Source organism: Meriones unguiculatus, chromosome 10, assembly GCF_030254825.1.
Source record: "Meriones unguiculatus strain TT.TT164.6M chromosome 10, Bangor_MerUng_6.1, whole genome shotgun sequence".
Classification (NCBI taxonomy): Eukaryota; Metazoa; Chordata; class Mammalia; order Rodentia; family Muridae; genus Meriones; species Meriones unguiculatus.
In genome coordinates this window covers 1587349-1601277 of record NC_083358.1, presented here as the reverse complement: position 1 = coordinate 1601277, position 13929 = coordinate 1587349, and the positions used below count along the sequence as shown (strand labels likewise).

The 13929-nt window shown below is 44.0% G+C and overlaps 1 protein-coding gene across 15 annotated transcripts in view; it reads left to right on the top strand.

Moving 5' to 3' along the window:
* The window catches only part of Pard3 (par-3 family cell polarity regulator), a 506727-nt gene that overhangs the window by 309819 nt on the left and 182979 nt on the right, over positions 1 to 13929 (top strand). For 5 of the 15 annotated variants that reach the window (XM_060391770.1, XM_060391763.1, XM_060391765.1 and 2 more), the window contains 3 exons: positions 4880 to 5069; positions 10399 to 10550; positions 11521 to 11565. In XM_060391770.1, the coding sequence (XP_060247753.1) occupies positions 4880 to 5069; positions 10399 to 10550; positions 11521 to 11565 (387 nt within the window). Of the gene's footprint in view, positions 1 to 36; positions 2200 to 4879; positions 5070 to 10398; positions 10551 to 11520; positions 11566 to 13929 lie in introns of those variants that run through there. The other 10 variants (XM_060391771.1, XM_060391772.1, XM_060391776.1 and 7 more) reach the window with 5 other exon arrangements.

Genomic DNA, 13929 nt, shown 5'->3' with positions numbered 1-13929 from the left:
GCCAAGTGACGCGCTGTAACTTCCCCTTTGTTATAGGAACGTAGGACTTGCCACACTGATCAGCCCATTGGTACACCAGCTCCTGTAACCTGCATCCTGCCTCCAACCCCTGGTTCTTCAGAGGAAGGCGAAAACCTAACACTCAGACACTTACCAGCCCCCACCCTGAGTTCACTAGCGATTTGTTGAACTGTGTATCATGGGTTGAGGAGTATATTGTTTTCTCCATTTTCTGTAACCCACGTTTGTTAGTTCTGACTTTGTTAGTCCTTGTCAGCGGGTAATTCGGTTGGCAGTGTTTTCCCTCCTCTGCTAGGTATGTAATGAACTCACGGAGACTCCCCTTGCAGGCCGGCTCCTCCTGCCATGTTGGGTGTTGCTCTGCATGTATACTGGGACTCATGGTCTGGGGAGGATGTCATACTCAGCAGCCTAAATTTTTACATTCGAGAATCTTTAGGGAAGGGGTATTGGGGATTGAATCCAGGGCTTCTTAATGACTTCATTTGTCCATGTCCTTAAGACATGTTTTATATGCTGTACTGGAAACTAGAAGCCCCTTGCGGCTGTACCTGGAGAAATACATAAACTTAATTCAATTAATCTTGCTGTTTACAAACTTCAGAGCTGTTATGCTCTTTTTCTGTCCTTATTCTAGAATTGTTGGCCTTAAGAATTGCATGCTATTGGTGAAGTTAGATACTGCCAAAAGAAAAAAATAAAGTTTCTTTGCCACTGGTGGTGAAACAACTCCTAACATCCATGCCGTGCATCGTCGGCATCAGGTGCTGCTCCGTGTCAGGAGCACAGACGTTCTCAGCCGGGTTCTACCTGGCCAGGTCACAACTGTCTGCTGTGTCTTTAACCTCCCTCCTCTGTGGACCATCATTTCATATGAGAGAGAGGGAAGTGTTGAAATTCCTTATCACACAAAGGAGTGAATAATTTTAAGTGATCAAGGCAATTTTTCACAAAGAACGCTTTGTACATGCGGCCGAAGGAATTTTTAAGGCCTGTGGTCATTTATGGAATGGGTATATATCCCAGGAGGGAGACTTCAGAAACGTGCACCCAAAAAGAAACACCATTTCTAGCTGGAAGGATGCCAGATGTTCTCAGCGGCACTGCTTCACTGAGCAGACAAAAGGAATGGCTCCCAAAACCTAGGCTAATTTTCCCTTGTTTTGGTTTCGGTTATTTCCCGTTTCTAAAAGTATACCCCTCTTGGGGAATGCCAAGATCTTATGGTAAGTTTTAGTGACACACATTGACTAAAAGGCACAAGGTGTCTCCTGGACAAGGTGCCCAGTGCCCTTGATCTGCCCAGGGATAAGGAAATTTAAGACATTTGCTGGCCACACGTCACATGCTCCATCCTGCTCTTGTGTTCAGGGAGCTACAGATCGCTGGACAGTGGCTTATTCTGTTTCTGAACCACAGTTTGAATGTGGTTTTCTGGGGGTGGGGGGTGAGTTTCTCTTTATAACAGCTGCTTCCTTTCTATCACTTTTGGATGGATCAGTCAGAAATGTGACCAGAGGCCAGACTTAACCACAGTCATCTTCTTTAGCTGGATTCCCACTGCCATTGATGTTAAAATGTGAGTCCTATTCTTGTATTAGAAAGCAACTCAAAAGGGCTGGGACTATCGCTAAAAGCACTTCCCTAGCATAGTGCCCTGCTCCCAGCACTACAAAAATAGGTTAAACAAGTGAAAAAACACCAGTAAGTAAATGTACAGGTAGGTAGGTAGCTCTGACCATGAGGCTCCCTTACTGAGTCTACTTAGGGTTTCCCCTTTGAAAAGCCTAGAAAGACCTTTCCTGCCATGTAAATAACAACAGTGACATAATAGAAACAGTTTACCAACATGTTTACTCCATAAATGCACCACAAATTCCTGTTTGGGAGCAGAAAATATTATTTTTTAAGGTGTTTGTTTGCATAATTCTGTTTAAAGCAATTTTATTTTGAGCTGAAATTTTATTTCATTTTACTATTTATCTCAGTGGTTTCTACATTCATACTTTTATGGTGAGTTTAAATAATTATGTTCAGAGTATTTTCATTTTGTTAAAAATTTGACAGAAAACTGAGACATTAATGTTGTTTTGTAACTACCGTATTGCTGATAGTGTTCGTCTCACTTATTCCTGATAATCATGCACTGTGTTGCATTCCTTGTAAATTCATCAATGAATAAATGTTTAGTAAATAATCCTCTTGTATGTTATTGTTTCCCTCTCTCAGATCCAGGTGTTCAATATTGATGAAATGGTTGGGGCCGGGGAGAATTTAGCTGTTAAAAACTGAAGCCACCTTGAGCATGGTTCATAGGATTCTTGCCTGTGATGCATTGCAGGCTAAGAGATGTGTCTAAAGGCTAAAGACGTCCTGGTGTGTCTCAGGGAAACATGCAGCTTTAAACTGTAGATGGTTGCTGCCCGTGCTGGTTTCTCGACCTAGATCTGGAATAGTTCCTCACAAGCAAGCTAAGAGAGGGAGAAGAGGGGGGTAATCCTACTCAAAACCTTACAGAATGTTAGACTGGAGAGCATTGCAAGAGAGACTTCTTGTTAGTGTGTGTGTGAGTGTGTGTGTGTGTGTGTGTGTGAGAGAGAGAGAGAGAGAGAGGTGGGCAGACAGACAGAGACAGAGTCAGACAGACAGACAGAAAACAGATAATGGGATTCTGTGTCATATATAGTAGTGTTTCTACACAAAACAGCAGCTCTCTCTCTCTCTCTCTCACATACACACACACACACACACTCTGATTGTATGATCCAGTTAATGTTCTATATTTCTTATTAGGCTTTCACTTAGAATTAATGTGCCAATGCAAGCGGTTGCATGTTTCAATTTAAAAGCTATGCAATATGATTACTCTGTAATATTTTCTTACTTAAATCATCCCTGGATGAGGACTTGGTATTTAGTAATGTGGCTTATTTGCCTCTCCAGTCAGTAGAAGAAGTCTGGCTTTATGAATTCAATCTGGTCATTTGGGAGAAAAAATATGTCTTAAAGAAAAGCATTTCTTTGGTCAATGATGGTAAACTTTATTACCATGGACAGGTTTCTGTTCTAATGTCCTATAGCTTGAGTAGAAAGAAACGGGTGATTTGAAATCAAGACACAGAAATGATTGCTGTTGATTTACTTTTGTATCATGAGCATTCATAAGAAGCTGCCAGTTCCACAGTTTGTCAAAATGGAACATTTGAATCAAAGTAGGAAGTCTTCCTAGCTAGTATACTGAAGAGAGGCTTTAATGAGCATGCATGGCTTCTATAACAGACCACTTAATGCTATGTAGTGATGCATTTGTAATTTCTGCCAAGTTTCTTTGTAAGGACTGAAAGCTATATAGAAACTTAACGGTTTTCTGTTTCTTTACCGAATCAGCCAGAGAAAGATAAACTGTGCCTTTAACGTAATATTTCCAGTTTATCTGTGCTTACCCAATAACTAATAAATGCTCAGTTTTAAACCTAGATCTAAGACTAATATAAAAATGGTAATACATGGTTGCTGAACTGTTTTTGAAATTATTTTGAAGGGAAAGAGCACCTTGAGCAAAATGGCAGTGAGGTGTGAGAAGGGTCAGCAGACTTGGTGTCCTGGGTGCCAACAGGGACAGTTTGGCTGAAGTGCTCTGGGCATTAGATGTAGTGGGAGTATTTGTCATCCCATGACATAGACAGGAGATTGTCGTGGCTCCTTGCTTGGGAACACACTTGGTTGTGCCTTGTCATATGGTTGTTGTCCTATGACTTCAGCTTCTTAAAAGATGTGCACCTGGACCAAAATTTCATCAGCATATCCTTGCTCAGAAAACAAATGGAAAGATTTTGGAAAGGAGTTTCAAGAAGTAGAGGGGATTTGTTATAAGGACACAGTTTGTACTCCAGCATAACCTTTAGGGACTTGGGGACTTGAAACATAATTTTATTCCAAGAAAGGTTGTGATATGGGAACGCCATGCAGGACTATGAACCTTAACAAGTTTTGCTGAAAGAATTTGAAGAAAGGACAGGAGATACTTTCAGCCTTTCATAACTAAATAATCAGACTTGACACCCCTCTTCCCAGGGAAGGCCCCAGAGCCTCAAGAAACACATCTGGATTTATGCTAAGCTCGTCACATCTAGGTCATTCTTGTTTCAAAGTTGTTCTCCCTGGCTTGTGTGCCAGGCCTTGTCAGGTGTCACCTGAATTCATCATGGGTTGAGCTTGCTGCCAGTCTCTGTGATAAATGTCATTTCTCCTAGTTGGAAATTCATAGCCACTGTTCCAAATCTAGCTCCAGTAACTTTTGTTGACCTTCTGATGCCCACGTCTGTCCATCATTCGCCCGGATGAACACAGTGGCACAGTCCTCACACTCAGGTCGCCCTACTCTGCTGGGGCTTTTCCGCCTTCATTAGGCTGTAACTCGGTATGAGATGGCGTCCCCTAGCACTTCTCTAGCCTGGAGTCATTACCTGATGAGTGCCTAGATAGATGATTGCTGTAGGTTTGTAAGGTTTCCCTCCAGATTTCCTCCTGAAACTTCCCAGAGCCCTCTCCTACCTACGAAGCTCTATGTTGTGTTCACAGTAAGCCATTTTGGAGGTAATCATTGTCTTTGGGGAACTTAAGGCAGAGAAGTCCCATGTCAGCCACATGCTGTGTGGCTGTGCTGCGGAAGCAGTCGTGTGGACCCGAGGTTTGTGTTTGTGGCAGTGCTCGACGAGAAATAAATACCCTGAGTTCTCTCGTCCTATCATTTAGAGCAGGTGTGTCAAGATCCAGGGCTTTCTTTGTGTAGTAAAAAGTGAAAATGAACATGCATGGCGCCTCCATTGACATCCAGAATTTCTTTCCTACTGGCCAGGTAAATGCCAGCTGTCACCCACTGTGAACATGCCGCATGATGACTCTGTCATGATCGAGGATGACAGGCTGCCCGTGCTCCCTCCACACCTCTCCGACCAGTCCTCTTCCAGCTCCCACGATGACGTGGGCTTCGTGATGACAGAGGCCGGCACGTGGGCCAAGGCTGCCATCAGTGACCCAGCTGACTGGTGAGTGAGCGCCCGGGTCTGGAGAGGTTCCTAAGCTGCTCTAACCGCTAGATTACAACTCAGTAGTTAATGTGCTTGGGCACAGAGGAGACTTACTGTTTGTTGTTGTTTTGTTTTAGGAGTATATGCATGTCACAGGTGTTGGCGTGTGCTGCCCTGTGAGTGTACATTGTGGAAGCCATAGGCATGTGTCTAAATTAGGGTTTCTACTGCTGTGATGAAACACTGACCAAAAGCAACTTGGAGAGGAAAGGGTTTATTTGACCTTTTCCTCCACATCACTGTTTATCATGAAGGATGTCAGGGCAGAAACTCAGACAGGGCAGGAACCCTGAGGAGGCAGAGGCCGGCAAGGAGGGTGCTGCTCTTACTGCCTTGCTCCCCTTGGCTTGCTCAGCTGCTTTCTCACAGGACCACCAGCCCAAGGATGGCCCCACCCCCAGTGGGCGGAGTTTTTCCCCCTCATCAACTCACATGTAAAGAAAATGTCCTACAGGCTTGCCTACAGCCAGATCTTATGGGAGCATTTTCCCAGGTAAGGTTCCCTCCCCTCAGATGACTCTGCTTTATATCATGTTGACAAGGAAGCTAGCCAACATAGTTGGCATCAGGTGTCCTCCTGGTGCTCCTCACCGTTATATAAAATTACTCACTTGTCCTGGAGCTTGCTAGTGGCTGAGGCTGGCTGCCTAGCACTTAGGCTGCGTGCTGGAAACCCAAAACTGAGTCCTCACACATGTGCAGGAAGCACTCTGCATGGAGCCATCTCCCTACCCCCAGCTTCTTTCTCTAGTGTTGTAGCTCTCCTGTCCACCAGGCTGCTTCTAACAGACAGAGAGACTGCGTGGGTACTCTCCTAATTTTGTTTTGCTCTTTTGTAATGCAGCCTTTGATGCCATTCACCATGTGTGGTCCTCACGGGTCACCCTGTTTTTAGTCTCCACACTTGGTAGAAAAGCATGTTACCACACAAAGCGCGTTTCGCTGGGTGCGCTATCACTCCCCACCTGTGTCACCTTAGCTGTTAGGCTGGAGGTGCCGAGGACAGGCGCTTTTGTGTAACATTTCCATGGTGAGCTTAACAAGGTAAAACATTGCTGGACTCCCTCTCCTCCCTCCCCTGCCCCCTCCTGTATGAGCTCAGGAAACTGTGGTTAATACATTTGCCGACTCTGTTCTCTTGAAAGCTTAACCTGCTGTGGGGCACTTGAAAAGTTCTCAAGCTCTTCTTGCCTTTTAATTCTCTTTTGGAAAGTACAGAATACAGAGCGGAGCTGAGCATACCATGTGGTGATAGCAGCTTAGCCTTGAATGAGTCTTCGGATTGGGGGTGGGCGGCAGCATTGCACAGACGCTCTTAACCTGACTGAAGCTTCTGTCTTGCTAGAAGTCAGCGTGGAAAGGCGGTTTACCCCTATGTCTGCAGTGTTCTTCGAGGAGGCAAAAGCCTTTGAGTCTCCACCATAATAAGCCACGTAGGGCTGGATCTCCATTGATAAAAAGCCATACTTTACTTTCAGGGATAGTCTGAGGGATTAATTTCCCTGAGGTAGATTTGAAAAACAAACAACAATGGTGAGGGATTTTGTGATTTTTCTCCTTCGGAAATATAGGGCAAAGGAAAGAATACAAGTGAAGGGTTATCTAAACATGATGTTATCTATTCAGAGATGAGAATGTTAGCCTTTCTAGTCTGACAGTCTCTCCCTTAAACTTGTTAGAAAATGTTAAACAAGAACAACAACAAAACAAAACAAACAAACCCAGAAGGTCAGTGAGGCAAGATTAATAACTGGAATTTCAGCAATGGGGAGAAGGGTATTATCATCTGCCAGCCTTACACTCTATCTTGGTAATATTCTAGCAAACTGTTTATTGTGTCTGAAATAAGTTTGCTGAGTATATTAATCAGGGAAAATTAATTATGTTACATTTTAAGAATATTTAGTTATTTTAAGTCCCTTATTAATTTGCAAGCTCATTTGACATTTTAAAATGTGTCCATTTAAAGTTGACTGCATATTTGTAGAAGGCTAAATGTGTCAAATGGCTACAATTCTAATTTGTTAACTAATAGAATGTACTGATGTGTAGGTGTCATCACCATGTTTTTTTAAGGGAGGAGAAAATATAGCAGCAAATTCTAATTTTGATAATATTATTAAGGAGGATATAAATTGAGTTTGAAAGTATGCTAAATGGAGATTTAAGCAATGTTAGGAAGAATTTAAATTGCTTTGGAAATTCTTTGCTAGAACTTTCTGTTAATACTGTATTTCAGCAGGGTGTGGCAGTGCGTACCTGTTCTAGAACCCAGAGGGTCAGTGTTTTTAAAGTCGGTGTGGGTAACAGCAGCGTTCTCAAAAATAAGCTGACTGTGGAGCTGGTGAGATGGCTCAGTGGATCGAGTGCTGGCCACGCAAGCGGAAGAGCCTGAGTGTGGGTCCCGGCACCCACAACTGCTAAGGCAGACCTAGCAGCCTTCCTCTCATACCTGAATCCCAGAGATCGAACCCGGGGATCCCAGGAATAAGCTGGCTGGCTTACACTAGAAATATCTGTGAGCTCTGGACTCAGCCAGAGGCTGTGCCTGAGTAAATACAATGGAGAGCACTCAGAAAGACTCTCACATGCTGACCCATGGCCTGCACACACGTACAGGAGTGCACCAGTAAGCACTCAGACACACACGTGGATAAATAACTGTAGTTCAGATTCGTTTTGTCCACAGATTTGCTGCCTTAGTGATATTCTCCAAGTGTCCCACATGTCACAAGTAGTTTTTGGTAGGCAGCTAAGAAGTCCGCTTTTGACATAGAGAATTGCCATTCCTCAAAGACTGTTTTTTTTTTTTTTGTGTTTGTAGCTTTAGAATTGAGTCTTCGTTATCTTGGGGATATTTGTTGTTGTTTGGCTTGTTTTCCAGACAGGATCTTACTGGATAGCCTCCCAGAACTCCTTATGTAGACTAGGCTCACCTTAAACTCACAGAGATCCACCTGCCTTTCCCTCCTGAGTGCTAGGGTTAAAAGTCTCAGTACTGCACCTGGCTAGTGCTGGGGGCTTTTGCTCTGGAAATTTTTGGATATCTTTATTTCATGCTTATCCTAGTGTTTAAGTTGACACATGAGATTCCTGGATAAATATGACACTACTTCTTGAAAATCCAAACTGCCCAAAGTTTTGAAGAGCTGTGATCCTGTATTCACAATGAGAATACAGCACTAGCAAAGTGCCATGCACTTTAAAAAGGCCCTGGGGACTGGAAAAGGGGACCACAGTGCAGTTCCTAGCACCCACATCAGATGAATAATTATGCTTCGTGACCACCTATAACTGAGCTTCAGGGGGTCCGACGTCTTCTGGGCCCTGCGGGTACCCCTACTCATGGGTGTGATACCTCCACACACCTGTACACTAATTAAAATAATAAAATAAAAATGGAAATTCTTGCCTTGCTGGTCCCCGGGGTTTAGTCTTCCTGCAGTGGTCCTGGCTCAGGCAAGCCTGCTGAGATGGAGGGGAGGCAGCAGGAAGGCCTAGCTCAGCTGTCTGTCCTAGGTTCCTTGTTCTTGACCTTGTGAGTGAGTACTCTAAATTCCCACCCTGCCCACCTGCGGTGCTCCACATCTGCACCCCGTGGCAGAGACTAGGGAAGGATGTTCATTTTTTAAAAAAATGTGCTTATCAAAGACGCCAGCACTGGTATTTCTATGGTGATCTGAGGCCGCCTGCCTTCGCTGGCCAGCAATAATAGCTTGCGAATGGCGGTATGCAAAGGGCCTTTGCCTCATGTTCTTGAGTGCTCTCATTAGCTCAGAGATGAGGAAGCCGGCTATTCGTCGGGCATGTGGAGGTTAATGGGCGCAGGGCACTTCATGTCCTCTTCCAGTGGGAGGATTTTCCTGCAACCTTCCTTGACCTCTGGCAGTGGGAGGGTTTTCCTGCAACCTTCCTTGACCTCTGGCTCGACACTTCTTGAAGAGCCACCTGGTGTCATGTTGTTGGGTGGTTGCAGTTAAAGCTTTGCTCTGTACTCAATCCGGATCACACCCCTTTACCTGTATGTTATTTTACATAATACAGTGCAGGTTTTTTGTGGCTTGCCTGCAGGGAAACACGTGGAAGTTGATGCTAAATTCGGCCGCCTTGGTAGACTTGGCCCCTCACAGCCCAGCACGACATGTCAGTTCTCTGAGGGGTGTGGTGTGTTAGTTTTTCTCACTGTGATAAGATACCATGCCCAAGAGCGACCTATGGAAAAAAGCTCACTTTGTTTACAGTTGCAGAGGGCAAATCTGTTGCCGAAGAAGCATGAGCGAGCAGGCAGGCTATGCAGAAAGCCGGAGTCTCATATTCACCCATATACATAGCCAGGGAGAGAAGGGGAAGTTGGGAGAAGTTGTAGACTCTTCAGATCCCAGCCTCCAGTGACATCCTTCCTTCAGCAGCAAGGCCCTGCCTCCTAATGGTTCCGTGACACCCCCACCAGCAGCACAGTGTCACCGAGGAAGGCATGCTGGCTCTGTCCCATGCAGGAGAGTACTTGTGCTCGTTTATTTAGTGTGCCGAGCCTGGAGGAAGGGCCCCTGGCATAGTTGGGACTGGGTCGGAGCACTTAGTAGTGCTTGCTAAAGCAGTCACAGATTTGTAGAGAAGCACCGCAGAACCCCTTATCACCTCCCGCCTGTCCCCTGAGCCACTGTGTTGGTGCCACCCGAATCTAATGTCATCCGAACGTGGCTGTGCTTCTCCCTCCTCCTTCAGTCTGGTGGTCCTTCCTGTGTGCACCCCGAGCATCTGTTTTGCATAGTAGGTGGGTGGAGAACGGGGGTCGCTGCTGTGTTACTGTGCGGAGGGCGTGCAGAACTTCTCGGCGACTGCGCCAGGTCCAGTTGTTGGTCTCTCGGCAGTCCCCGTCAGAACACACCCTTGCTGAAATCGCTGAATTACCATGTGTGTGGCCACGTGTTACAGTATCAGGCAGGTCTTGTCAGATACTCGGCCTTTCCTGTGTCTGCCAGGTAGCAGGCTCATTTTAAACAATAACAGAAATATTTCCATCTTGTCAAATACAATAAAGAAAAACCCAGGGGGAAGGAAAGAAAAATTACACCCACTCAGTCACTTTAATCTTCAATCAAATTTTAATTTTTGTGTTACTTTCTATTCAGGTTCCTTTTGAAAATGAGGTATATTGTGTATTTAGTTTAAATCCTTAAGTAATATGCATCTATTCATGCACTAAAAGGTATATGATCTTTCCAAAAATTGAATGTCTCTACCTTTAATAAATACTTCTGTGTTTTTTTCTTTCTTTTCACCTCAGCTCTTTGAGTCCAGATGTTGACCCGGTTCTCGCTTTTCAACGAGAAGGATTTGGACGCCAGAGTATGTCAGAAAAACGCACAAAGCAATTTTCAGATGCCAGTCAATTGGATTTCGTTAAAACACGAAAATCAAAAAGCATGGATTTAGGTAGTGAGTACAATCTCCATGATTCTTTATCTAAATAAGGTTTGGATGCTTCAGGATGAAACTGATGGTCCTAAACACATGTCTATTTATTTTTAGCAACAGGGAAAATAAATAAAAAATGTGGCAATTTTGCAGCAGTTAGTTTGCCTTGCATTTGCGAGAGCCGCCATCCTCAGTGTAGCACACTGACATGGTAAGCAGCTGAAGCGCTTCCGAGAGGAAGGAAGCAAACCCGCACTGGACCCTCATAGCTTCACTTCAAAATGAGTTATTTCGGTACTTCGCCCATCTGAGAAGCAGTTTCCTCTGAGATGATGTTCGGTGGGATTTTTGACTAGAGAAACGTTTGGAGAGAAACCATTATCTCAATCCATGTCTGGGGCTTAGGTGCCAATGCTCTCCTTGATTGCTCTTCTTAAAGTGCTAATTGGTAAGACTTCTTCTTGTGGCCTTGAACCAGATTAGTCACTGGAAAGAATATATTCCAGAAGGAGTTTGGGTGCAAACAAGAGGAAGAAAATAGCCATAGTGGTTCAGTTAAACAATCAGGTAGTGTCTCTACCCCCAAAAGTAATTCAATTAATTAAGGTATAAACTAAATTAAAAAAAAAAACCTTTGTTAATCAATCATAACTTATGCTGTTTTCTGGTGGCTGTTTGGACTTAAAGACTAAAAGCGTTAATTTGCCAGATCCGTGTGTAAAATGTAAAATTGGGCAGTGCCCTGCCTCTGCTGATGATGGCACACTAACATAAAAATAACACACCTGCCAGATGACATGACTGGCTGCATGAGCTGCTGCTGCTTCTCCTCCCTTCAGTTTTGATTATGAATGTTTGCTTGATGTTTCATTTTATTTGCATGGAATATTGCCTAAGAGCTGTGCTCTAACGGTCAGACCTGGGGAAGGGTTGAAGCATGTTGGGCTTCGGGACTAACCGGGCTAACCAGTCTACATTTCCCTTTTAACAGTAGCTGACGAGACTAAACTCAATACAGTGGATGACCAGAGAGCAGGTAAGAACGGACAGTCAGACGGTTGCCATAGAAACCGTGGTGCAAGGAGCTTCTCGTGATTACAGAGCTGACAGTCCTGTTTCATGTACACACCAGCATTCCAGTCTCAGTCAGATGCTCTCCTTACGGGAAATTGAATTGCAGGAGAAAACACATTTTTGTTGTTATTAGAAATTTATCAGCAATGTGTGTAACAGATGGAATGGAATAGACTCCCTTTACAATGTTAAAAACAACTTTAGATCTTTCTTGCATAGGAATGTTCAGTGATTTTTTTTTTTTTAAATCAGAATCCTAAGGCAACATCTGATTTCTTTAGTAATGTGATGTCGTGATGTCGTAATTACTGTCTGTGCTCCAAGTGTTGATTTGTATTTGAAAAGCAGCATCACCTGTACCAGCAGTTCTCGGCCTGTGGCTCACAACCCCTTTAGGGGCCGAATGGCCCCCACAGGCCTCCTATCAGATACTTACTTCATGATTTATAACAGCAGCAAAATTACACTTAAGCAGCAGCAAAGAAGCAATTTTATGGTTGGAGGTGATTCTAACGGGAGGGACTGTGCTGAAGGGTTGCAGCGTGGGCAGGTGGAGGCCCGTTCTGCTGCATGAACACTTCACTAGGTGACAGTTTGGCCTTGCTGTGGACGAGCCTGTATTGTTTCTGCATCTTTTTCAGATGCTGGAATTAGCTCGCTGTTAACCCTGACATCAGCTTGAGCTATATGACACATACGGCTTCGGTAGCCCCTGGAACCTGCCCTAAATTTTACTGCTTAATCATTTCATGGAAATAATGGCCACACGGGCTACGTGGAGCGGTGTCTTGCTTTTTACATCAGCACAGGAAAATAATCAGCGGAGTCTGGCAGGGTGATTAGGCAGTGTGCTGTGTGCGGTTGAGCATTTATTACTGCAGTTTGGAATCTTGTTTTAATTATTCTGGATCCAGGATAATGTAATTATATCACTTAGCACGTATTAGCTTTAATTTGCCTTTTTAACCTGCTGTAGTAATTAGTTTCAGCCTGTGTGTTCTACATACATGCATAAAGATTATGTGGATGTTCTTGGCGTTACCATATTCTATGAAGTAAATGTTACATATAAAATTGCATTCAATAAATTATAAGGTTGGCTGTGTTCAGGGCAATTAAGTATAGCTTCAGATCTTACTAAGTAGCTATTTTTTTCCTGATAAAATATAAAGTTCGTTGAAATTCTGCGGTGGCGCGATCTGACAAGTCCAGGCAGGTGACAAGCGGACGGTAGAAGTTAGTGTTGAGTTAGTTGGCTTCAGTGCGTAAAGACGTGTTAGGCCGGGCTGAATGTCCCACCTTTGCAATGTGATGTGTGCTCTCCAGTTATGTGAAACACACAAACCCACTGTGAGGAAAAGAAAATTAAATCACACACAGCCTTTTTACTGAAAACATTCTATAGCTTTGATGGCGTGGAGTCAGATTTTCACCGTGTGTGAGGTCTCAGGAGAAGGGCGCTGTGTGGTTTTGAGTCCATGCCTCTGTCCCATGCACACAGTGAAATTGGAAGATTCTAGGACACGCTCTACACAGACATCGGGTGCTTCCTGGCTTGGGAGTTTTACTCTCCATCGGCAAGTTCTGTGGACAGTGTTCTCCTGCCCAGTGTTACCACGGAACAGTTTCAGTAGCTTTCTTTCCTTTCCTCGATTCAGAATTGTTTGGATTCTTTGACAGGTTAGTTCAGCGCTCTTGGACAGGGCATGCTGAAATGTTGGCATAAATATCTGTGTTGTTTTAAGCCACTGGTAAGGAAAACAGATTTTTTTTTTCCCTTTGTAAAAGACACCTTCACTGAGACTTTTTTTTTTTTTTTTTTTTTTTTTTTGAGAGGGATGTTTATTAGTGGGCAGGTTTGGAAGCCAGGTGTGGTGCATGCTTTTAATTCCAGCACTCAGGAGGCAGAGGCAGCGGATCTCCTTGGTCTACTTACTGGTTTCCAGACAAGCCAGGGCTGCATAATGAGACCCTTTCTCCCAGAAAAAGAAAACAGAACTGAGCAGAGCAACAGTCCTAGCCTGGGGTACAGCACAGAAGCCATCACACACAAAACTGCTCTAAGAAAAATATTCTATGTATAATTTCCTTGAGTTATGGATTTAGGAATCTTGTATTTATTTTTGCAGAGAATGTACTTTCTTTAAAAAGAATAAAGAGACCATGGGATCTTTAAGAGTATATTAAGGATGCAAAGGTGCATACTGAGAACCTTAAAATGTTGTTTCAGAAAGGGAAGATTCTGCTTTTCATGCAATGGTGAAGAGCCTTTGCCTTTGACAGGTGACCCCTTCTGTGTCCATCACAGTAAATTCTGAGTGTATGA